Source organism: Eublepharis macularius, chromosome 14, assembly GCF_028583425.1.
Source record: "Eublepharis macularius isolate TG4126 chromosome 14, MPM_Emac_v1.0, whole genome shotgun sequence".
Lineage (NCBI taxonomy): Eukaryota > Metazoa > Chordata > Lepidosauria > Squamata > Eublepharidae > Eublepharis > Eublepharis macularius.
Genome location: NC_072803.1, coordinates 64033587 through 64059475, shown reverse-complemented (window position 1 = coordinate 64059475; position 25889 = coordinate 64033587). Strand labels below are relative to the sequence as shown.

At 50.0% G+C, this 25889-nt stretch overlaps 2 protein-coding genes across 2 annotated transcripts in view; both read left to right on the top strand.

Annotated features, from left to right (window-relative positions):
• The first annotated feature begins 3550 nt into the window (after positions 1-3550).
• Positions 3551-18361, top strand: GBGT1 (globoside alpha-1,3-N-acetylgalactosaminyltransferase 1 (FORS blood group)). The gene is made up of 6 exons (XM_054997275.1): positions 3551-3672; positions 6553-6612; positions 12754-12804; positions 13334-13369; positions 14642-14776; positions 17612-18361. The coding sequence occupies exons 1-6, from the start codon at positions 3551-3553 to the stop codon at positions 18294-18296; spliced, it is 1089 nt and encodes a 362-aa protein (XP_054853250.1). The 3' UTR covers positions 18297-18361.
• Positions 18362-25058: 6697 nt separating this feature from the next.
• RALGDS (ral guanine nucleotide dissociation stimulator) overlaps positions 25059-25889 on the top strand; it is a 131069-nt gene continuing 130238 nt past the window's right edge. Inside the window, exon 1 of the mRNA XM_054997687.1 lies at positions 25059-25145. Within this exon, the coding sequence (XP_054853662.1) occupies positions 25131-25145 (15 nt within the window). The 5' untranslated portion in view covers positions 25059-25130. The remainder of the gene's footprint in view (positions 25146-25889) is intronic.

Genomic DNA, 25889 nt, shown 5'->3' with positions numbered 1-25889 from the left:
GTGTTTTAGGAATAGGTCTGCCAGTTTTCGAGCGGTGGGTATAGTGGTACAGGGAATGAAATGGGCTTGCTTGGAAAACAGATCCACTACCACTAAAATACAGTTATGTCCCTTGGATACTGGTAAATCAGTGATAAAGTCCATGGATATCATCTCCCAAGGTCTACTGGGCGTTTCCAAGGGTTGCAACAGACCCGGAGGTTTTCCCTTACGGGTTTTGGCGCTGAGGCAAATGGGGCAGGAGGCTACGTATTGGGAAATGTCTTTGCGCATGCCCGGCCAACAGAACTGCCGTTGTATTAAATGTAGTGTTTTCAAGTAACCATAGTGTCCTGCGGTGGGGGCATCATGACACCGCTGCAAAACCTCCTTTCGCAGACTGTTGGGCACATAAAAGCGATTTCCTGATAACCAATCCCCCTGCGGGGATTGATTCAGTTTGGATTTGGGCGCTTTATCCCCCTCCTTTTCCACCTCAGCCTTAAGTTTCGATTTCCATTCTTGGTTGTGCGGAAGGGGCTGGATTGTGCGGCTGCGTGTAGTTACCACACCTCCCAATTGCGTAGGTGAGAAGACTGTATCTATAGTCTCCTCCCGTTTGCTTTTATGTTGGGGCATGCGCGATAGGGCGTCTGCAAGAAAGTTAGTTTTGCCCGGGAGGTAGTTCAAAGTGAAATTGAATTTGGAGAAAAATTCGGCCCACCGTAATTGTTTGGCATTTAATCGGCGGGGACTTTGGAGGGCTTCCAAATTTTTATGGTCTGTCCAAACTTCGAATGGGTGGTGTGCCCCCTCCAACCAATGTCGCCAATTCGTGAGGGCTGCCTTTACTGCAAAGGCTTCCTTCTCCCACACATTCCAATTTCTTTCTGCCTCAGAAAATTTTCTCGATAGGAATGCACAAGGTCGAAGCTTCCCGTCCTCCCCCTTTTGCAATAACACTCCCCCAATTGCAGTATCGCTGGCGTCGACCTGCACTATGAAGGGGTAATTTTCATCGGGGTGGCGGAGAATGGGTTCTGTTATGAACTGCATTTTTAAGCGTTCAAAGGCTATTTGGCAATCAGGTGTCCACAGTAATTTGGAGCTGGGCTTTTTTGCTTGATCCCCTTTGTCTTTGGTTTTTAACAGTTCCGTCAGGGGAAGCGCGATCTGCGCGAAATTTGCAATAAATTCCCAGTAAAAGTTGGCAAATCCCAAGAAAGATTGCAGTTCTTTACGGGTAGTGGGAGTATGCCATTCTTGGATCGCCTGTATTTTGGCTGGATCCATTTTTAAGCCATCTTGGGATATACAGTATCCAAGGTAAGTGAGTTCAGTTTTATGGAATTCACATTTGGACAGTTTAATAGGCAGTTTGTTATTCATTAGGGTTGCCAGGACTTTTTTGACCAATTGTACATGGTCTTCTTCCGATTCTGAATAAATTAACACATCATCAAGATACACCACTACTCCTTTATACAGAAATTCATGTAGTACTTCATTTATCATGGACATGAATACAGATGGGGCTCCAGTTAATCCAAAAGGCATAACTAAGTATTCATACTGTCCAAGGGGTGTATTAAACGCGGTTTTCCACTCGTCCCCGGCTTTGATACGAACATGGAAGTAAGCATCTTTCAAATCTAATTTTGTAAAGATTTTACCTTGAGCCACGACGTTGAGAAGATCTCGGATGAGTGGGATGGGGTAGGCGTTGTTGGTTGATACAGCATTAAGTCCTCTAAAGTCTGTGCATAGTCGGAGTCCTCCGTCTTTCTTCTTTACGAAAAGTACTGGTGCCGCATGGGGACTATTGGCTGGACGAATGAACCCTCTCTGGAGATTGGTGTCAATGAACTTTCGGAGTTCTTCTCTTTCATGGAGATTCATGGGATAGAGTCGGCCCTTTGGTAGTGAGGCTCCGGGCAAAATCTCTACCGTACAATCGGTTCGTCTGTGCGGGGGTAGGGTATCGGCTTCCTTCTCGGAGAAGGCCGGTAAGTAAGTCCAATAATGTTCGGGTATTTGATTTATTTCCTCCTGTGTAAGGAGGGCTTTTTCGGTGTGGGTCGGATTTGTACCCCAATTTTGATTCCACTGATGGTTTTCGCAGTTGGCGTGACTGAAGGTGACGCTTCCTTCTGCCCAATTTATGTAGGGGTTATGATCGCATAGCCACTTGCTGCCCAGAATTAACGGGTATTTGGCTGTGGTACTGATAACAAAGGATCTTTTTTCCCAGTGTTGGCCCATGCCCGTCACCACCGGGATTGTTTCAGTGGTGATGGGGTTCATATTGGTGCCATCCATTTGCTCGAAGATGACTGGGTTTTTTAATTCCCGCACTGGTAATACCAGTCCATTAACTAGGGCTGGAGCAATGATGTCTCTAGAGCAGCCTGAGTCAATTAGGGCTTGCACACGAACATGCATCTTTCTTTCAGGGTTTAACAAAGTCACTGGCATAAACAATATGGACCCTTGTGGCCGGTCCCTTGTTGGGACGGACCGAGGGTGGATCTGCCGTTTGGGTCCCTTCACGACAGATCCATTTCGTTTCCCGACTGGGGGCTTTCCGGATTCTTCTCTCCATTCAAAGCTGTAGGGTCGTATTCCATGAGTTCTTCCACCTCTAACCCTCTGTCGGGGACATTTCGTTGGGAAGTGCCGTGACCCCTGCCTAATCTGGGAGCTGGCGTTGGGCGTTGCGGTGTGGGAAACGGAGCAGGGGTTGGACGCCTTAATTGGAGCGGAGGTCTTTGCACAGGCCAGTATGGACATTGCGCTGCAAAGTGACCACTTTGCCCGCATTGCAAGCACAAACCTTGTTGCCATCTAGCATCTCTCGCTCCTCGGGTAGCATATCCAGTGCCCCGTCCTCCCTTCTGCAAAGTTAGGGGCCGTCTTTGTCCCGATTGTTGTTGTTCAACTAATCGGACTTCTAATATACGATTCTCCACTTCACAGGTTAGTTGAATCCATCCTAACAGTGTAGGAGGATTGTCTTGCATGAGAGCTCTGTCCAAAAGTTTCGGGTTTAACCCCTGTTCGAACAGTATTATTTTAGTGGATTCCTCACACCGGGGGCATTTAGCGGCCAGCTGTCGGAATTTTGTAACATAGTCTCTGGCCGACATGCTGCCTTGCTTAATAGCTTGCAACTCCGTTCTGGCTCTAGTCTCTTCTAACGGGTCTTCGTATTGTGCCCGTAGAGCATCCACCAACCCTTGTAAGGTATTGAGTTCTGGGGCCCCAACATTATATAGTCCTACATACCAGTCTGCCGCTCTGCCTTGAAGCCGTGATCCGAGATGTTCGATCTGGCTGGCCTCGCTTCCGAATAGATGTCCCCATCGATTGAAGAACTGTACCACTTGTACCAGGAAAAATCCCAACTTGGAGGGGTCTCCGTCAAAAGTGGCTTCCAGTTTCACCCAGCCCATTGGGAGATCTTGTCTCGGGGCTGGGGTGGTAGTGGGGTAATAGTCCATCGGAATGGTTAGCTGCGTTTGCGGTGTGATAGGAGGCTGCTGGGGGGGTGGGGGTAGTTGTGGTTGCGGTAATGGTTGCCCGGGCCCCCCCGGCTGCGGCGGCAGATGCGGGGTCGGTTGAATTGGTGGTGGTCTTATTGGTTGGGTCGGTGGCGGTATCACCGGTTGAACGGGCGGTGGCCGTACCGGTTGGGTAGGGGGTGGCCGAACAGGTTGGGCCGGAGGTGGTCGCTGGGGTGCGGGTCGGAGCGGATGAAGTGGGGGAGGCCTTACCGGTTGATCGGGAGGTGGTAACACCGGGTGAGCTGGAGGTAGCCTTACAGGCTGCTGTGGCGGTATTTGTTGAGGTCGTAGTGGAAGGTGCCGCTGCGGTGTGGGCCTGATAGGTGCCGGACCGCGCGGGCTTGCCCCTCCCGGCGTTGCCAATCTCGGACTTGGAAGTAGTCCTCGGGGTATGGTCTGCAGAGGTTGACCCCCCCCCCCCCGGAGGCTGTTGCAAGGGGGTTGTTGTAGGCGTTTGGTGTGGTGTCTCCCCCCTTGGAGGAGCTGGAAGTTCTTCTTGCTGATCCGGTTGGAGAATTACCGGAGAAGTTGGGGGGGGTATTACCGGAGTAGTCGATCCCATCGGGCGGATTGGCTCATCTTCACCCGCTCCCGGGACCTCTGTCGGAGTATCTCCAGGGCAGGAATCTTCCTCTTCCTCCATGTCAGATGTAGACCCCTCAGGATCGTCTGGGCACAGGTTATCGGAGCAGGAATCCCCTTCACCTCCTGTCCCTTGTTCGTCCGTAGGTGTCGGCTGACATGGGGCGGGCTCCCTCGGGTTGGAAATAATGCTTTGGAGGGTAGCTATTTGTAGAGCCATTTCTTCGGGTGAGGGTCTCTCTCCGTTCCCCGCTACCATTACTGAGAGTAGATGTATGGCATGAGCTAGGCTTTCTTCCATATTGGCTAACCTAGCTTCTAGTAATTGAACTCTACTTGGAACCTGTTGGTCCGTCGGTCTCTCACTCAGTATCGTTGAGTCTCCTGCGGTGGTGGCCACCGGGGCACTCGGCCTCCAGGGTGGAGGGTCTCCCTGATCGTCTTGCGATCTCGCTGCTAGAATTCCTTTGGCCAATCCAGTAACTGCGGAAATGCCGGAATCCACAGCAAGGGTACGACTTTGCATTTGTACCCAACGTTGTTCGGAAATCTCTGGTTGCCCCGACCACGGGGTGACTTCCGAGTAGTCCCAGCTTAGGACGCCGCGGCAGGACGTTTCCCATTCCATCTGCTCGGTCGTCCTGTTCCAAAATAGCCATGGTTGCCTGCTGGCCTGCTCAGGTACTGTTTCTAGACTTCGGCGCCCATCCATAGGTAACGGATGGAGCATGCTGCTGGCCCTGCGGTCTCTCGTTTCCCGAGGTCTGGGTCCCCACTCGGAGGGTGTGGGCACCGAGAACAGTGGGATGGTGGTGGCCTTCGGCTTTTCGCCCCCACTGTCGAGATCGATGAGAGGAGGGGTGGTAGTTGAAGCTCCGTTCCCTGCTGGTGCAGGGCCTTGAGGTTGCAACTGTTGATCGCCGGGAGAAGCATACGGATCAAACAAAGGATCCCTGTCCGGGACTGCTTTGGATTCCGATGGGCCCGACTTAGACATGATTGGTAACAAAATGTCAGACTGTGGCTAGATAATGTCTTTCCTACAGATTCTCCTTTACTAGCAAACAAGAGTCCATTGTTTGAATAAGGAAACTTTACTGCAGAAATAGTTCATTATAGTCCACTGGCCTGAATAGGAGATTCAGGATGGTACAAGAGCATTGTTACCAATGAAGAGAAAAGCATAAGGTACAAAGTAACAGTTCCCAGCCGAACCAGCCTCCCCCCACAGTTCTCAAAACAACATCTTTCAGACTTGGGAAGCTGGACTCTCTCAAGGCCAATCTTGGGTGGAACGTTGTTAGACAAAACAATCTCTGTCGGTGAGAAGTCTGCTTGGGAACTTGTGCACCTGTGGAGAAAGCACTTAAACACTAGAAGCATTAGAAAATGGAGTCAGTACAGCTCATATACACACTGAACCTGACAAAAGACAAGATGTATTGGCGACGACTCACTCTTTATCCTCGCACAGATGCATTGCCGACGACTCTGGCTACAACGCGCCCGCTTGCTGCTAGAAGTGGGCTTGCCGAGTTGATGACCTAAGCACTCCTCCCTGTGCCTCCCCTCAGTGCCTTCCCACTCTGGTCTCCAGGCTGCTGCAAAGTGCCTGCTTGCCACTGGGAGGGGGCCAGCTGAATCAGTTTTCTAGAGCCCGTTGTATTTTTTCACACAATGGGTGTTGTTGCTAGTTCCAGATAAACATATAAGCAGTTACTAAAAACAGTAAACACCAGTAATATTAGGAAGAATGTAATGGGAACAAAGGCAAGAATTTAAATATGCACTGACTCAAAAGAATTGCTACAAGTGGAAACAAGGGGGCCAGAAAACTGCCCCCTAGGTATCTTAACAACAATCACAATTGTTACTTTGCAGGAGGGAAACAGAGACACAGACTTGGAAACTCCCGTCAGTACTGCTGAAATGTCCCAAGCGAAAGGAGGAAGCATAAATAAAAACTCTGAGAAGTTTAAAAAGGAAATTATGGTAGACCCTGAGTTAAAGGACATAAGAGTGAGAGAGAAAGCCAGGCAGAAAAAGATGAACACAGAAACAAACATTTGTGTGTGTCCTTCGCATTTTTGGCATGTGTGTGTCCTTCTAGTCCTCGCCTCAAGCACTTTTCTTCTCAGCTGACTGCAATAAGAGATATGAGCTGGAAAACACCAGGGGAGGAGACATGATGGGAGACAAGCAAAGGATTCTGGAGGGTGCATCCCTCAATCCCCGAATCCCGCACTCCTCTGGGCCTCTGTTGCACTCTGATAGCGCTGCAACTAAAGACTCTTTGGCTGAAATTGGTTGCGTCAGGATATGCTGAGTTTATATCAGGGATGATTTTGCCTGTTCATATTTGTGGCATATTTTCCCCATCCTGAAAGGGCACCCCAAGTCTCTCCTCATTGTTTCTTCTTATTCCCAGGCTCGTGTTCAGGAACGAAGCAACTTTTTTGCCATATTACCTTCCCTGCCCGGATCTCTTGTAAGTACAGTTTTCTGCTCTGCTCTCATGAGAAGAAGGAAATTCCACAGCCGAGTTCCAAGGTCTGGCTTGTTTCAGACATCATGCAAAACCATGACTTAATTGAACAAACCCTGTATGTGAAGTGAATAAATAAGGAAATAAATAAATAGTTGATCTTCCAAACACGAGACAGTCATGTAATCTTGGCTCATTTGGGTTCATCACACCAGGGCCGACTCCAGATGACTAACCTTAAGGCGCTTCATGCCGCCCTCTTCTGGATCGCGACGGGGAAAATGCGAAATATCGCGTTTCCTCACGCGAGTTTTGCACGTCGTCGCTGCGCAAAACTCACGCGAGGAAACGCGATATTTCGCATTTTCCCCGTTGCGATCCGGAAGAGGGCGGCATGAAGCGCCTTAAGGTTAGTCATCTGGAATCGGCCCAGGATTAAAAGCCATTCTGTGCAGTTAGCTTTTTGCTTTCAGAGGTTATAACCATAATCCCTTGGTAGTTAATAACTTCTTGAACTGCTGGGATAAATATAGAGATAAACTTTCACTGGCCACGTTGCCATTTTCCTCTGCTGGAATGGAGTTTGACAGGCTTTGCCATTATCAATTAAGGTCATTAACTAAATGGGAATTGTGGGAATGGGACACAGATAGCACTGTAACCAGTGTGGTGTAGTGGTTAAGAGTGTAGGACTAAAATCTGGGCAACCCATGATCATGTCCCTACCCTTCCACAAAAGCTTGCTAGGTAACCTTGGGCCAATTACATATGTAAAAGTGAAGGACTTTTATGCTGCCCCTTGTTTTTGGTCTCAGGTTATAGAGGGGGCTTACAATAGAGTTAGAGAGACTGAGAAAGGAAGACACACTATACATGGTTGCTGTAGATTTTCCAGGCTGTATCGCCATGGTCTTGGCATTGTAGTTCCTGACGTTTCGCCAGCAGCTGTGACTGGCATCTTCAGAGGTGTAGCACCAAAAGACAGAGATCTCTCAGTGTCAAACTGTGGAGAAGATGTTAGCAGGTAAATTATATCTACATGGGAAGGTGGGTTAGGGTTGCATCATCCTGTAAGAGTTTCCCAGGGTGTGGAATGCTAATGGAATGCTAATGCTTCACTGTATCCTGAGGAGGTTCTTTTGCATACGGATTGGTGCTTGATATGCTAATCTTATCTGCAAGGCTATTGTAAGATGTAGAGTATTCTGTTAGCCTGGTGTTTTTCAGGACTGGAAACCATACTCTGTTCATTCTTAAAGTTTCTTCTTTCCTGTTGAAATTGTGCTTATGCTTATGAATTTCAATGGCTTCCCTGTGCAATCTGACAAAGTAGTTGGATGTGTTGTCCAGTATTTTAGTGTCCTGGAATAGGATACTGTGTCCTGTTTGAGTTAGGCTATGTTCAGCCACTGCTGATTTTTCCGGATGGCCAAGTCTGCAGTGTCTTTCATGTTCTTTTATTCTTGTCTGGATGCTACGCTGTGTGGTCCCAATGTAAACTTGTCCACAGCTGCAGGGTATGCGGTATACTCCTGCAGAGGTGAGGGGGTCTTTTGCTGATCGTAGCATCTGTTGTATTTTTCTGGTGGGTCTGAATACTGTTTGTAGGTTGTGCTTTTTCAGCACTTCCGGAAATGGCGTGGTGCTGTCCTGATCGCTGAGCTAGAGCTCAGGACCACAATCCTCTTGTTTTTCCCTGAGACTTGACAAATCGAGTTTCTAAGCCCCTCCCAGAGAGAGGGGCGAAGCTGGAGCATGGCAGAGGGTCCCTGGGGGAGTGGCAGCTCTTCTAGGCGGCTCCCAGCCAGCTCGTTTGGCAGGGAGATGAGGAAGCCTTAATGGCTCATCAGCTGTGAACTCCAAAGCTTGAAAAACAGTGTTATTGAAACTGACAAGCACCGTAGTGGCAGTTCCGTGGCAGTGAACTTCTCCGACTTTCTTCCTTCAGCTGGGTGAGATCTGACTTTTTACCATTTTTTTTTTGTAGAACAATTTTACCAAATTGTTTAAAGCGGCCATCAATCTACAGAAAGTTTTGCCTCCTCCACTTTTTTCTGTACTTTACCTGTAAACTCCCCAACTGGCATTTTGGTATACTTTAAAAATTAACTGATCTAGCTACTGCCCAGAAGAAGGGAAAATTGAATTTGCAAGGGTGAGGAGGAAGTCAGCTTTCAAGGATCTAAGGGGCCATAAAGGATATTTCTTGCATGACCCATATGTTGTGAGAAACTGAGATTTGATCTTATAAAAAGAAGGAAGAAGCTTATTTGACTTGTATTTGGCTTTTACTTATTTTATCATATGGTCTGCCTCTGATTCATGAAATAGTGTTGGATGCCCAGAAAAAGAGGAAGATCCCTGGATTACTGGATTTGACTAAGACTCTCTGGATGTACATTGCATAGGAGTCTCTATATTTTTCCTTCTGCTTTTCCCCCCTTCCCCTTCTGTTTTTTAATTTTTAATTATTGCCGGCCTTCATCATCTGGTTGGATTATAGAGCTGAGAAAATCTGGGATTGGATTTAACCCCTTAGTGGATTACGAATTGGTTATTTCTCTCTCTCTCTCTCTCTCTCTTTTTTTGAGTTCCCAAAATGGAATCCAGTGCAGTTTGAACTGCGTAGTGACACTCTTGTCTTCTACAGCCTCAAGGAGGGGAAGACCTTCAAAGCCTTTGAACTTTTAAGGAAATCAGTAATCCATTATCTAGATGTAGCTTCCTGACTTCATTTTCTTAACTGTGTTTGGTGTTTTGTTCTGTAAAGTAAGTCTGGAATTGAAATTTTAAAAATTATACTCTAAAGAAAGAGTTTTCAGAGATGTCTATCTTTTGGGTTCTAGGACCACCTCCTCATAATCCATGTCCTTTTAAGAAATCACTTTTAGTCAGAAAAAACCCTGGGGGGTGGGCATCCCTCCATTTTGCATAAGCAAATTGCAACAAGCTTGAGAAAACTTTTTTGGGTGGGGTTGCTATATTTTTACTTTATTTCTGCCTATATATACTTACAATTACTTAGTGGTGCCTTATTTTTTACTTGAAATCATTTCAGTTTTGACCTAGATCAGAGGGGACCAAGTTATATTGCAGAAGAAGAAGCCACTTCTGGCCTCTGGGAGCTTTAGTTAGAAAGGGGCCACTCTCAAAAAACGTTAGACAGGTGAAAGGCTGAAGGTGACTAAGAGCAGGAGAAAGGACCTCACCTCTGTCCAGAGCTTTTTTCCCAGCAGGAATGCGGTGGAACGGAGTTCCGGCACCTCTTGAAAATGGTGACATGGCCAGTGGCCCCGCCCCCTGGTCTCCAGACAGAGGGGAGTTGAGATTGCCTTCCATGCCACCGAGCAGCGCAGAGGGCAATCTAAACTCCCCTCTGTCTGGAGATCCGGGGGTGGGGCCACTGGCCATGTCACCATTTTCGTTGAGGACGATTTAAAGTTTAAAAAACTCGCTCCTTGTTCCAGCTGACCCAAAGTGACATCATTGTGCGGTCCTGAGTTCCACCACCTCTTTTCCCAGTAAAAAAGCCCTGCCTCTGTCCATTTTTGAGGGCTCCAGTGGGAATCTGTCTCTTTCTCTAATTTGGTGCTGCCAGTGGTGGAAACTGAGAGAGAAGAGAGAACAAGGAAGAGGCATCCTGAAGAGGTCTTCTATTCAGCAAGAGTATTCAGATTCAAGCCCATGCAACAGTGTTAGTAGTTTGGGAACTGAATTTAGTTACAATCTATCGTGTTTTTACCCTACCTTTCCTCAGGTATCTTGTCTTCCTTCCTGTTGCACACATTGCTTATCACCTACTACATTGTTTTATCTCTTCGAGGAACATCTTTTCCCTTTCTCACTCTTTCCCATTCATAAGGTTCACATTATTTCCTGCCCTCTTGACAGTGTAACATCTGCCAAGGGGCGTCTAAGTGTCGCTTCAGCAACCTTGCACTTTACAGGCAGAGATTGTTTCTTTTGGGCACAGTGGGAGGGGAGCAATCTCCCCTCCTTCAGAATGTGTTTGAAGCTACTTTGGCTTCTATTGCTTGGGGCTCCTCATAGCCTTGGCAAGTTCTGCTAATCTAATTAAATAGAAGCAAGCTTATCTCTTTCGGCTGAGTGGTCCACTGCCCACTCCTCTTCTCTGTATTCCCTCTGTCATCACCTTCCCTCTCCTGTCTGTCCGTTATCCAGACCAAAGTTTAAGTAAATGTTTCTTTGCTCTTTGAAAGTAACTTTTATGGCTGCAGCTGGTCTCTCTCTCCCTCTCTCTTAGTCTGTATTCTTACTCTACAGCTCTAAGAGTTTTTCCCTTATCAGCCTAGAAGTGTGGCATAGTCTATAACGACGCAGCAAGCTTGCTCGGTGTCAGGGGTCATTTCGTGGAAAAAGAGCTGCAGGAACTCATTAGCATAACTCATTAGCACAACTCATTAGCATATGCCACGCCCCTTGACATCATCGGAAGTGTGTCATTGGCATAACTGATTTGCATATGCCCCACCCCCTGGCATCACCTATCCTGGCTGGGCCCCAAATGGCAAAAAGGCACTGAAAATGGCCAAAAAGGAGCCCAAAATGGTCAGGATTGGGCCACTGCTAAGCGGGAGAGTGATCTACCACCTGCCAGAGGTCCAATTCTGGCCGTTTTGGGACCAATCCTGGCTGTTTGGGGCTTGATCTTGGCCATTTGGGGCCCAAATTGGGCGAAATGGGCCCAAAATGGCCAAAAATCAGGTGGGCGGGGCCACCTGACGTGACCTTTCTGGAGAACTACCGGAACTGAGTTCCCCCTCAAAATGAGCCCTACTCGGTATACATGTATAGTAACCTGGGTTATCCTTTTACCCAACTACATACAGCAGGCACTTCACAATGATTGGCCTCAGCATTCACAGCAAGTAGCACACATTCACGTGTCTTCTGCTTGATTATTTTGCTCCAGTGTTCGTCCTCTGCTTGGCACAGTAAAAATACTATAAGGACATCTGAAAATAAAGTAAAGTTGCATAGAGATAGAAAAGGCACATAAAATATTCTAGTCTATTAAATTCACTTCTATCACTCCCCTCATTTCATGATCACAACAGCCCTGTGAGGTAAATCAGGCCGAGAGAAAGTATCTTGTCCCAGGTCACTCAGCAAACTTCCATGGCAAAGAGGGGCTTTGAACTTGGGTCTCCCAGATTCCAGCCTGGCAGCCCAACCACACCACCACACTGGCTCACAGACAAGTAGGATGGGTTTTCTGGCTGTTTTTGCTGGCATTGCCCATGAGAGTTAGAAAGGCTTGAGAAGTGAAATTGTCAGTAGAATTTCGAATGGAGGAGGTCCTCTTGATGCCTCTTGAAGGAGTACTTAAGATGTTGTTGACGAGATTGCATCAAGACTCTTTTTCATTGAGGTTTTACTGACGCCCACTTGCACAAGAATATGAATTCTCCTGGATTGGACAGTCACATCTGGTTTGCCTTATTGCAGTATTCTGTCAATGCACCAGGGCTGGAACGCGGTGGAACAGAGTTCCAGAACCTCTTGAAAATGGTCACATGGCTGGTGGCCCCGCCCCCTGATCTCCAGAGGGCCATCTCAACTCCCCTCTGTCTGGAGATCAGGGGGCGGGGCCAACAGCCATGTGACCATTTTCTCCTAGGGCAACCCACTGAGTTCCACCACCCCTTTTCCCAGAAAAAAAGCCCTGCAATGCATTATGCACACACAATGGTGGTGGAGGGGGGAGAAGATAATACTTCTGGAGACTGTACATGCACAGAACTCTGCAAAATTTAGACTTAAAAATGGAAATAAGACTGAAAGCTGGGAGAAAGTTCACATTTCTTTGGAAGTGTACACGAGTGGTCTTGTCTTACTGTCTATGCAATGCCGTCCTGTGCAGTTTCTAATCCTACTAATGGGTTTAGTTGTAAATCTATACAGTAACTCTGTATAGGATTGTTCTGCTAGCTCGGTAATGTTTGTCTCTGTGTCATATCCTTATATCATGCACTGCTGCTCTGTACCCCTGTACAATTCCCCTTTGGGTACGGATTAATTGCTTGCTTCCTATTTATGGTTTTCTTCTTCTGTGTGAGGCATGAAAAACCTTTCAACTCCTTTGTGAATTTGTTTTTACTTTTATGTCTCCCTTTTGGACAGCACTATGCAATTACAGTACAGAGAGGAAAAGGCACTTCCACCGTTTCCACAGTAAGTGTCAGTCTATGGAGTTCAAGTTACTCTGATTTCATCTCCCACCCCTTGCAGCAAGAAATCCAAGGTCTCTTGAGTCAAAGGTTATGTATTGAAAGATTATATTCAAAGTACAGGTGTCCATAGATATTCCAAAGGCTATGAAAACTTCTGGCTGAACACAAAGCTTTGTTGAGAATGGCATGCTGGTTACATGTTGCAGTATATCAAACCCTCCTTTCCATTCCCCCCCCCCCCCTTATATGCCTAGCCATGGGAATGTGAAAGTAACTCCTCCAAGGTCTGTGGCTAGCCATGTTAGATAAAACTGTCCTGGGAACCACAGCTGTCTTCTGAAACCTGCAGACAAACAACACTGGAAAGTTACAGTAGTGAAATACATACTGAGGAAAGTAATATGGCAGTACTGTGGGTAGCAGACCTGACAGTAAGCACAAAACCATTGGTTCCTTCCTCTGTCCTTCCTAGGGATCTTTCCCCCTTCCGGTTTTGGTAACTGGGTCTTCCTCTCCCTTGTGATTTCCAGGTTATTTTATCCTCAGCCAAAAGCTCTGCACCAAATGTAAGTAACCGCAAGATCAGATCCTGAAACATTTTGCTGAGCAGCTAGATTTCAGTTCCTAAATGAAGGCTTCCATTTGAGGCCTCAGTTGTGATAGATGCAAGGGATTTGGAAATTGGAAGAAATACACCACAGCCCTTTATATCCTGAGAATCTGAGTATGATCAATCCTAAGCAGAGTTATGCCCTTCTAAATCCCACAAAAGTTGCTAGCCCTTATGAATGTGGAGCAGAGCTTTAGAACAGGAAAGAGTCCAGTAGTACTTTTAAGAGTGACTAACCAGCTTTACTGACGATGCATCTGACGAAGAGAGCTGTGGTTCTCGAAAGCTCATGCTACAATAAAGTTGGTTAGTCTTAAAAGTGCTACTGAACTCTATTATTTTGCAACTACAAACTAACATGGCTAACTCCTCTGGACTTAGAACAGGAGCCTTTTCAGTTAAAGGCTCAGTTAAGACACAAGCTAAGAGCTAAGCTACGAGAGACGAATGACAGGAGGACGAGCAGGTGAAGCTTTGCCTCTTAGAAGGAGAGCTGAAACTGACAGGGCCTTCCAGAGGCAAAGATGAAATTATCAGTCCCTCTGAGCAGCGTCTCCCTGGCTCTGTAGAGAGGGAAAATTGACAAAGCCTTCCGATCTCTTTTAATCCTCAGCTTCCCGGCTAACATTGCGACTCCCTTCACATGCTCCTTGTGTAATTCCTCTCTTTTAGCTTGGCTCTAAGGCCTCAGAGGGTCAGAGAGTTGTCACGATTTTGACTGTCAGCTGTTAAAACTGTCCACTTCATTGTCAGTTTCCTCCAGCTGACAAAGCTATAGTTTTCTATGGTGTAGCCCAAGCAGGGGCCATCCACAGTTGTGATGGAAGATCCATTTTGCATGAAGAAAGTCCCAGGCTCAATCCAGCTTAAGGATCTGCCAAGATCCTAAAGAACTTTCATGTATTAATTTCTGCACGTTTCTTTTGAAGTGCTGCAGCGTATTGTGGTTGACTAGCTAATTAACAATGTAATGCCATGCAGATTTACTCCATTCTGACTCCTCTAAAATCAATGGACTCAGATTGGAGTAGAGTAATTCTGGACTGGATTGCATAAGAAGACAACTTGAGCTTTGTGCTTGTGAAGTAACACTGAGGTTCTTGATAGCTTTGAAAGTGGCCAGGTTTTATGGACTGGGCATCTCCGTGTCACACAATGTCCGTGCCTGTGTGCCATGCTATCCAAGACAACAGTCTGTCCAGTAATTGCCCCCCTCCTTTTCCTCTAGGCGAACTGATGTGCTCACACTGACCGCTTGGCTGGCCCCTATCGTCTGGGAAGGGACGTTCAACTCAGACCTGCTGGACAGCATTTACAAGCCTTTGAACCTCACCATCGGAGTGACTGCTTTTGCCGTTGGAAAGTGAGTAGGCAAGACATCAATAAATATTCAAAATCTGCTAAAATTTCAAATTTTATTATAAAATTGTAAAAAAAAAATTAATTTTGTATTGTACAATTCCTACCCACCCCAATTCTGCAGCCTGACTGAAATTTGGCAGGTTAGGCTTAGGTGCAAACTGGGGTCCATGAAAATTTATGGGGTGGGGAACAGTTTTGAAATCCCTCCCCCAATTTCCCTCCTCCAGAATCTTCTAAACTTCCAGGAGCTTGTCCAAGCTGATCCTCCTGTACCTTTTCCCCTTTAACTGCCCCTTGGATGCTTTCAATATTCTATCCCTTCTGGGGCAATTTCAGTCTTCTTCAAGCTGCTTTTGAGGTTTTTTCCCCCCTTTTGGTTAATTTCGAGGTGCCCCCCCCAGAAGAGGGGAGTCCCCCAAGAATGCAGAGACCACCTTCTCTGAGGGTGACCTGGTTTTGCAGCCTTTATCATCCACACAGGGCCACAGGGTTTGCTATTAGATACCTTGCCTACATGTTGTCAGTTGTCAAGCACCATCATTGTCAATGCTGTCAAATGTATGATGTCTATAATCAGTTCATCTGACATTTGGAGAAAAGTGGTGGTGGTGGAGCATGTGTTTCGTCTCTGACAATAAAGATTCTTGGGTAGCCAGACGGGGAAACAGCTCTGACTAGAGCCTCGTGGACTCACTGCGAGTCAAGGGAGATGCTGGACTGGACGGAGTGACCGTGAGATGCTCGGTGAGACTTGCCCTTTATCCTAAATTAGTGTTTCTGGGGATTGACTTTTTTCATTTGTACAGAGAGTCATTTGTTTCAGTGGATACAGGTGACGTCTCTTCTAAACCACTGCTTTTTCATGTTTCCCCCTGATTTTTTCAGGTTTCCTGGTTAGTTGACATTTGTAAAGATTCCAGTGCAAATGCAGTCTAAAGTTCCCAGCACTAAACTGGGGTTTCTATTTATTATGACAAATTGTGTTTTTAACTTCACTACCCTAAGGTATTCGTTTATTAGTAGAAGGGCAGGCTAGAAGTATTTTAACATAAATGAAAAAAGCAAACTTGTGCTATTCTCTCACCTGGTTTGTGGTTGTGTTTTGACCTGGTTGGGGATATTGCAGAATGTGACTTCTTTCCAGGGGTCATTTCATAGAAAAAGAGCTGGAGGAACTCATTAGCATAACTCATTAGCATATGCCATGCCCCTTGCCATCACCGGAAGTGTATCATTAGCATAACTGGTTTGCATATGCCACACCCCCTGACATCACCTATCCTGGCTGTTTTGGACCCAATCCTGGCCATTCAAGGCCGAAATTAGGCCCAAAATGGCAAAAAGGGGCTGAAAATGGCCGAAAAGGGGCTCAAAATGGTCAGGATTGGGCCGCTGGTGAGTGGGAGAGTGATCCACCACCCGTCAGAGGCCCGATCTGGGCCATTTCGATCCCAATCCAGGCTGAAATGGGCCCAAAATGGCCGAGAGTCTGGTGGGCGGGGCCACCTGACATGTGACCTCTTTGGGGAACTGCCAGAACTGTGTTCCGGCGCGTTCCCCCTCGAAATGAGCCCTGCTTCTTTCCATCATCTCTCTGACCCTGCTGCCTTACTATCACAATCCCCCAACAGAGTTCTTTCAGGGAACAGTAAAAAAATTAATGGGTGGTGGATGGTGAATGCATGGGGTTAATGTGAGGGACAATAAGAATTGCTGTAGGAAAGGGCTAGGGGCTAGTAAAATGTCAATACAGGAATTGCTTTTTGCTGTTGTTTGAATTCAAATTTTAAAATGTGAAACTGGGCACTTAAGGTTAGGTTTGTATCATCAGTTCTTCTGGAAAAAAAAGAAGTAAATTTTTACAGCTTCCAACTGGTGGTTGTTTGGAGCCATTTCCGAGGAGGCATTATTCTAAACAGTCACATGGAGATTAAAACTTCTTTGATTAAATAAAAGCAACACATTAAACACTAAATCACAGTGCTACTTGGTAACTGAATGCTCCCTTGAAACATGCAATCTTTGCAGGCACAGCCCCTGATCTCTAAGAGCCAAGCTACAAGTGACGCCTGACACAGGTTGGACATTTGTCAGCTTCCCTCAAGTTTTGATGGGAAATGTAGGCGTCCTGGTCTTGCAGCTGTAGTGGAGAGCCCAGCTGTAAAACCAGGACGCCTACATTTCCCATCAAAACTTGAGGTAAGCTGACAAGTGTCCAACCTGTGTCAGGCGTCACTTGTAGCTTGGCTCTAAGGGAGAAATTGAAGTTTGTTTGTTCCAGGTTCAAAGTGAAGTCCTGTATTCCCCAGCCAATAAACAGTTAGTGTAATAATTACATTTTTATTTTAAAATAATCTGATCATTCTTGACTTAACATAACATTGAACAGATACACAGATCCCTGGCAAACCCTGCAGAAATGAATCTTATATAAGCTGGTGTGCATTTCATACGTGAAAAGCAAAAAACAAAAAAAAACCCAAAAACCCCCTTAGCAGAAAGCTCTCTCTCCTGTTGGTCTGGGGTGCGTATTCACAGAAATAGCCCCCCAGGTGAGCTCCTCCATTTGAAAAGGAGCCCTTTGCAAGCTGCAACTTTGCTGCACCCCTTTTTTGGGAGGACGGCCAGCATTCCTGGTGGCGTCTGTTCAAACACTGCATGCAACTTCCTGCTCACTTTCAGACAAGCTCACAAGCGATTAGTGGTTTCACCTGGCAGAGACTGCAGACTGCACCAGCCTTTAGGAGATGTATTCGGGGGTAGGCAACGCACATTCAAATGCACCTTAAGAGTGTCCCCTCCCTTCCTTAGAGAGCTTGTCCTTTTTCTTTGTTAGGTATACACAATTTGTGGGCCGCTTCTTGGACTCTGCAGAAAAGCACTTCATGGTGGGCTACTGCGTGAATTACTACATCTTCACTGACAATCCTCAAGGAATCCCCTTTGTTCAGCTTCAGTCTGGACGAACCCTCAGCCTTGTCCCCATCAAAAAATACAAACACTGGCAAGAGATCTCCATGCGGCGGATGGAGGCAATAAACCTCCACATCTCGGAGAGCATCCATGATGTGGATTACCTCTTCTGCTTGGACATTGACATGGAGTTCCATAATTCGTGGGGCACAGAAACATTGGGGGAGCTGGTAGCAGCAATTCATCCAGGCTACTACAACGTCCGAAGTCGGGAGGAGCTTCCTTATGAGAGGAGAAAGACTTCTGCAGCCTACATCGCTAGTGAACAGGGGGACTTCTACTACGGTGGGGCTGTCTTTGGTGGCTTAGTCAAGAATGTGTATGAGTTTACCAGGGCTTGCCACATGGCCATACTGGCTGACAAGGCCAATGGTATCATGGCTGCCTGGCAGGAAGAGAGCCATCTGAACAGGTACTTCCTCTCCCTTAAACCTTCAAAGATACTCTCGCCAGAGTACCTCTGGGATGACCGAAAGCCAAAGCCTCCAGAGATGAGGCTCGTCCGGTTCTCAACAGTGTCTAAGAATTACAAGGAGTTAAGGGACTAGTTGAGTTCAGATTGGATCTGGGCCTCTGGCTGTGGAGGGGAGGCAAATTCTTAGGGAATGCCTTGGAAACTTGGGAAGTTGTGAGCAGGCAGCCCTGCCCTGGTTCTCCAGGGATTGGAAAGAGGGCTTCAGGAGCTATCCAAGCTCAGCAGGCATTTTGGGAACCCTGAGACTAATGGCCTTCGCTCCCCTGGGGAAGCCAATTGAGTGCTGAGGAAAACGGGAAGAGCCTGGGGAAGGGGGAAAAGCTGGAGGCCAGGGATGAGGTTTGCAGAAGGGGTGAAAGCGCTCCCTTACCTGGAACGGGGCATTTTGGTGGCAAGGAAACCACAGGCAGAGCACCAGGAAGGGGGCTTGTGCTGTCATCTGCTGCCACCACGTGGCTCATCAAGGAATAAACATCCACACGGACCATTTTGCATTGCAGAAGGATCCCTTTTCCACGTTCAGCTGCAAGAATTGAAATGTGGGTTTCACACACCACTTAATTTAATTTACGTTGCCTTATGAACCCAGCCACGTCCACCTCCCCTGAGGAAGATCCTACCTTTACAAATATTTAGAAGTAAAATAAATAAATCCTGTTTAGCAAAGGCCCCACTTCTCTCTGCTGCTGTCCCTTTGTTTTGTGTATGCCCTTTTATACCTTGATACTTCGTTTAAGATGGTGATTTTCAGATGGTCTCATTGGCTGCCAGTTTGATTCTATGCTCCATTCGCAATGCTGGTGTCACCACTTAAAGCCCTTCATTACTTGGAACTCTCCTATGTGTGGGGCCACCTCCACCCAGAGATGCCCACAAGGCAGCGCTGACGCAGCAAGGATTCCAAAGAGATCCTCCACCCAGGTCAGAAAGAACTCTTTCTACCTGGATACTCATAGATGCTGCTCCTGCTCGGTTGAATGGACTTCCTGAAGGCGGAAGAAGGCCTCAACCTTGCAAAGGTTTTGGAAGCTCTGTAAAGCCGAAGAGCTTTTACAATGTCTGCTACTTTTTGCTTGTATTACTGTGATTTAGGATTGCACTTGTTTTTAATTTGATGTAAGACATTTTGAGTCCCACTGACTGGGAGAAAAGGGGGATATAAACAGCTTTTTTTCAGCAGGATCACAGTGGAACAGAGTTCCGGAACCCCTTGAAAATGGTCACATGACTGGTGGCCCCGCCCCCTGATCTGCAGACAGAGGGGAGTTGAGATTGCCCTCCGCACCGCTGAGCAGCGCGGGGGGCAATCTCAACTCCCCTCTGTCTGGAGATCAGGGGGCGGGGCCACCAGCCATGTGACTATTTTCTCCAAGGGCAACACACTGAGTTCCCCCACCTCTTTCCCCAGAAAAAAAGCCCTGGATATAAATACTGTGAATGAAAATCAGTATAACCCATGCAGGCAGAACAGTGGACTCAGCCTCCACCCCGAAAGGAAGGTGTGGCCTAACAGGTGCTGACGGATCATTAATTAAGGATGTGCGTACATTTCCCAATGAATAAAAAAGCAAGAAAAATCCCACTGGTTTTGTGAAGGAAAACCAAAGACCAAAACCCATCTGTGATCAGATGCCATTCATTCATTTGCTGCCACCCTGGGTATTTTCACTCTGGGTAAAAAACAAGCTGAGAGAAAAGCACAGCCTGGTTGAGAATATTCAAAGCTTTCTCCTCCTGCCTCAACTGTACATTTACCAGGCTGTGAGCAGGCAGGCAGGCAGGAAGAGAACCCAGACCCCTGGCCCCAAGGTCTCCATTTCGGACATTTCTGACTTGGTTGTGCCTCACTACTCCTGGGGAAATATAGTGTCGGGGGGGGGGGGGAGATGGCTAGCCACCATCGTCAGGAACCTAGCACCGCAGCAGCAGCGCCCCTAGCACCGTAAGGATAGGGTGAGGCAGAAGAGGATGGAATAACATAAGAGTAACGGATGGAATAACATAAACAGCAGAAAAAAACAGAAAGGTAGGGCTAGTTCTCCCACTGAGCCACCCAAGTGTTTGCTTGGGGACAGCACTTTGAGGAGGACACTAACGCACTGCAGTGCTCTGTTCGGTCCCAGCCATAAGTGGTACAGGAGGGCTGGCATCTCCTCCTGGGCCTTGGCTGCTGCCAGCTGGGTTCAACCCAAGGCACTGCCACACAGGCTTCTCTTAGGCCTCCTGAGCAGAAGCACAGGCCTGGGGGCGGGGGGATGGGGTGACAAACTGCCCTGATCCTGCCCTGTGGGGATGTGCCCACCTTGAACCTTATTGCAATTCATTGTTAGCAGCTGAACATCTCAGCAGGGCAGGTTCCGGTCCTTAGCAACGCAGGTGCAGGGCATATATATGCCCCAGGAACATGGAACAAATCTAGCAGACAGACTTTGTGCCAAAATAAATATCCTGCCTCTGGTTCAAGTGTTACTGGCAGGTCACTGCAGGTGCTCGATATGCAGCACCAGCTTTGAACAGGTCACAGTGAGAATGACAGAAGCAAAACTTGGTGGGACCAGACCAAGGCACCAGCGTCTTCTTTCTCACAGCAGCCAGCTGGAGGCCTCCAGGAAGCCCGAGGGCAGGGGGGCAACCATCTTCCCCCAGTGCTTGTCCCCTACATCTGGTACTCAAAGCTGCACTACCTCCAAGCACGGAGGTTCCACTTGCCATTTTGCCCTTAACAGGCCCATTCCCTATGAATGGGAGCAATCCTCTTTCTTGACCTCGCAATCCATCCAATCTTTGACTTTGAGGATCCAGAACCGTCTCAGGGTGGGGGTGATAGCAGAGGCCTGGCAGATAAGAGACTTTCTAGGAATCTGGCTAAGAGTACGCACTCGGCTGACCACCTCAGAGATCACCTGCAGCACTTCTAGCCTTGCAAAAGCCACTTCTAGTCTTGCAAGAGGTTAGGGCCTTGCCTACTTCTGGTGTCAGCTATGGCGATACACATGACAGTCATGACTTCCCAGGGACCTCTTGCTCTCCAACCCCCAGTCCAAAGCGACAGATCTCTTAGACATTTCTCAAATCTTTGGAGAAGCTTCTTCTTTCTGTGCTTCCACTCTTGCATTTGACCACAAAGGAAAAATTTTGCTCTTTGACAAATGGAAACTCTGAGAAGGATCTTGCACAGAACAAAGCATCTTTTTCCACTGCTGGAATAACTGGGGGGTTGGAGGCTCTGTTTGTACAGAATGCCAAAGGCAAGTGGATGCTGGTGCCAGCCTGGCTCTCAAATCTGCTGTTGCCGCATCGTAAGGATGTGTTCAGGCAAATATCATTTACATACACGCCATTGTATGAATGCCGCCTGCCCTGGTTGGCTGCCAGACTTCAAGATGGGGCTTTTGCTTCACTTCTTCCAGCTGCAGGTGTGTATGGAAGACTTGCATGTTTCATTAGTCCCTTTAAAACAAAATCCCTTCCTCCAGAAAATCAGTATGTTGGAGAAAAGCCTGGGCTGCTGAAGCCTTCTCCCTGATATGTTAGCTTTCTGCTTGCAAAGAGGTTTCCCCTCCCCATATGAGAACAGTTAAATATTTGATATTGAACAACGGATGGCTGAAATGACACAGTCCCTCCCAGGAAAAGCCTTACTTACCACTTAATTCCACTGTTGCTATATATTTGTCTTTGAGAAGTCATGGGGTATTCTGGAGCAGATGGAACCTCTTTATGAAAAGAGAATCTGTGGACTTCCTGTCATGGATTTTATCTCGTCCATTTTAGGCTGCAAAGCCCCCAGACAAGGGTGGGGCCCCTGTGCTCCCACACACCCCTCCGGACTACCCTGAGGCAGATCAGGATGAAAGAGAATGGCTGGCCCAACACGGAAGGTGCTGAGGAAGGGAGCTGTGACTCTTGAAAGCTTCTATCCTAAAAACCTTGTTGGCCTCTAAAGTTCCACTTGAGTCTTGCTGTTCTACTGCAGACCTCCCTGAAACCGACCCAGCAAGTCAGCCCAGTGGTTTGGGGTTTTTTTTAGCTGAATGGGACTTTGAACCCAGATCTGCCTGGTCTAGGGTCAAAGTACGACCCTGTATGTTTTATTCCACCCTGTTTTATTCCTCCATGGTCCGTGGTGCTTCCCTGCACCGTTCTACCCTCACTACTCCATTGTGAAACAGGCTAGGCTGAGAGAGAGGGGGGGCACTGGTCCAAGGCCGCCAACAAGTGTCATGGCAGAGGGGGGGGGGGCGGCTTCCGTCAGTCCTGATCCAAGACTCTGACCACTGCCCCTCACCGGCTTTTGGACTCTGTTGTTGTTAGTTAAGAGCAGGTCTCTGTGCTATGCCTTAGAGGCAAGGAGAGAACAGAGATATAGGGAAAGCTTGGGTGAAAATGATGGCTTAGCAATTGGGGAGGCGGCTTGGAGGGGCCAAGAGACCATGGACATCACAGAACAGGTGAGCAAGGGATGGTCTCCCTGACTCTGGGCAAAGTCCAGGATGGGAACTCAGAATAACCCCTCACACAACACAAGCCAGGGGCAGCACACACCCTGTGCAGGGTGGATGGACGGACACACAGGGCAGCCACTGAGCCCCAGAGGGGGTGAGGCTGTCTGGCAGCCACTGGCACTGAGCCAGCTACCTAAGAGCTGGGAGGAGTGGATGTGAGGGGTGGTGGTGCTTTCCTCCTCTCCTGGGGAGGGCCACGGGCAGTTGGGACCCCCCAGCCTGGGGCCCGGAGCAGCTGCCCCTGATGCCTTCTGGCTAAGACCACCCTGCAAGGGGAGGAAAGGGGAAGGGGGGTGTTCTTTGTCCTGCACCTGAGGTGGTGCGTTCTGGCCCACTTCTGGCCACTGTTAATGCCATGAGAAAGTTATTCGAGCTGGGAGTTGCAGGCGTGTGGAGAAGCAAGGGGAAAGGAACGTGTTATGTGACCAGGAGACCACATGCTGGCAGACCTGCCAACATGGACATGTATAAGGGGACCCCCCAGCCACTCTGAGCGGATCTGATCCACGCAAGGGGGGGCACAAGTGGCAGGGAGCACGTCCAGCGTGATAAACATACATGCGTGCTGCTCCTTCCTTTGAGGAAAAGACAAAGTGCTGAATTTGGGGCCCTTGTTGCTGTGACCACAGTGTCAAGTGGCCACAGATGCCTTCCCCTCAGTTGTGATGTGATGCACCTTTTCCTGCCGCTCCTGGTTCCACTGAAATCGCACTTACTGCCGTCCTCCTCAAAATGCTCCTGTTTGATGAAGAAGAATATAGGCAGCTTTCCTGTTTCCATAGCAACTTGGCTCAGCCTTCTTCCTTGCCAAAAGCTCTAGCTGAACTGATTGTGCAAGATTTCCAGCCTCCATTTTTCCCAACCTCTCCTCCCCTGCAGTTTCCCTGACTCTTGAAAATGTTCCAGCTTCGTTTTGAATAGAACTGAAAGGGTCGGGGCGGTCAGCACTTATGCCCGGCATCCTCTCATGCTGGGCTGCACTAACTGGAAGAACCCTGTTGGGACCCGGGCCTGCCCCTTTGAGGGCCCTGGCGAGGGCGCACGGAGGCTCCTGGCAACAGTCTGCCAGCTCCCGGGTGGCCTTCGCCCAGGGGGAAATAAACGCGGCGCTTGATGAAACCAGGGCTGGATTAAGAGGTTACAACCGCCCTGCAGCAGAATGAGTCTGCTGGTCCCTGCCTTGATGGCGGTGTGGCTGGGGCTGCTTGGCTGGGGCCCAGGCAGGTGATGCTCCTAGCGGGTATAGGGTGAGGCCACACTAGTTGCCATAACGGTTGCTGTGGCCCAAGCCACTTGGCCCAGGAGGCGTTCTGGCCACTAGTGAGCCTCCAGGGCAGTGGCCCGCCTCTAAGGACAGGGGCCCGTTTATCCTGGATAGGCACCAAGTACAGCTCCATGCCAACGGCGGTAGGTTGCTGGGAGAGACCCCGCAGGTCCCTCGGTCGGGGTCACCACACCCACATAAGAAGACGAGGCTTCAGATCGCATTTTAGACTCCACCAGGCACTTCAGGCACTCCTTCTTGGTCTTCCAGCCCCCCCCCCCGGGAGGTCGGCTGTATTTCTTCAAAATGTTTGCCTCCTGCCTGGCCCCCCAAGCGCTGGAGACGGTTCACAGCAAGTTCTAAAAAGCGTGCCCCAAGACCGGCGCGCTCTTCCCCCGCCGGCTGCGCCCGGCCTCCTCGAAGAGGGGTTGGGGCGCGCGCGCGGCTTTACTCGCGGCGCTTCCCACGGCAGCCTTCAAAGGGGAAGCCGCCCGCGCCTCCCCGGTGCCCCTCAGACTCGCCGCGCCCAGCGCTCTGCACATGTTCCGAGGCGCTGCTTTGAACTGCCGGTTTCTCGCTTCGGGAGCGCTCCCGCGCCGAGCTTAGCCGGGGATCCCCGGGCGGGCGGCGGGCCTGCCTGCCTGCCTGCCGGCGGCTTCTCCAGCGGCTGGCGGCGCGCGGCCCCCTCCCTCGGCGCCCCCGCCTCGCGGCGCTCGCCTCTCCCGCGGGCCTCCCGGCGGCGAGCGAACCGAGGCGGCTTCTCTCGCGCGCCGCCTTTCCGCCTCCGACTGCCGCGGGGAGAGGAGGCGGCGGCCGGGAGCGGCTCTGAAGCGGCGCAGACAATAGAGGCGGGCGCTGGGGCTCGCATGGAGCCGCCGGCGGGGAAGCGGCCCGGCTCCGCCCGGAGAAGCGCCGCGAGGCGGGACGAGGCCGGGCGCTGCGAGCGGAGCGGCCCCGAGGCGGCGCGGCGAGGGCTGCGCTGGCGCGCTTAGCGGCCGCGCCGGCTCGGCTCGGCTGTCTGGCCCGGCGAGGGCGCCTTCTTCCCTGAGCGGCGCCGGGCGGCCGGCAGGGGCGCGCGCCTTTCCCCGGAGGAGCCAGACCATGAGCGGCAGGTGAAGGGCGGCGCGGCGCGGCGACGATGCTGGACTGCCAGGTAAGGGCGGCGCGGCGGGAAGGGGGCGCGCCGCTGCCCGCCCCGAGGAGCCTCCCAGCGGCCCGGGGCCTCCCTCCGCCTCTGCTCGGGCGCCTTTCTGGAGGGGCGGCTGGCGCTTGGCCGGGGGCAGCTGCTGCGCGGAACCCCCGTGTGTGGAAGCCGAAGGCGGCGCCAGGGGCCGGGCTGCGGCCTTGGTGCCTGGCCGGCGGCTCCCCGGCAGGCTGCCCGCTGCCGGCGGCGGGATGCTGGGCCAGGCGACGCGCGCGCCGGCAGGTGGGGCGCAGCCGGGCCGGGGCCTCCGCTGGGCGAGCTCCGGCGTTGGCGCCGGGGAAGGTGAGCGTGGGTGGCGCGCTTGGCTCGGGAGGCCGGGGGCGGGATTCGCTCTCCAGGCTTCGCGCGGCCGGCCGCGCTCTCGGCGGCGTTGCGGAGAGTTACGGGCTGGCGCGGCCGGAGGGGGAGCGCGGGGAGGACTGGCGCCGGGCCCTGCGCGCAGCTCTGGGAGACCCGGCGGAGCAGCGAGGCGCGCTGGGCCCCGGCCTCGGCCCGAGAGCGCCTCCGGGCTGGCGCTGCGTGCCTCGCTCGCCTGTCAGGCGGGCGCCGTGGGGGCTGCGACTCCTCCCCGCCCGTGCGAGGCGCTGCGCGAGAAGAGCGCTGGAGCGCGCGCGGGCTGCTCTCTCCCCACCCCCCATCAGCCCCTTCGGCGCTGGCGGGGGGGGGGGTGGCCGGGCGCCCTGCGGGCTTGTG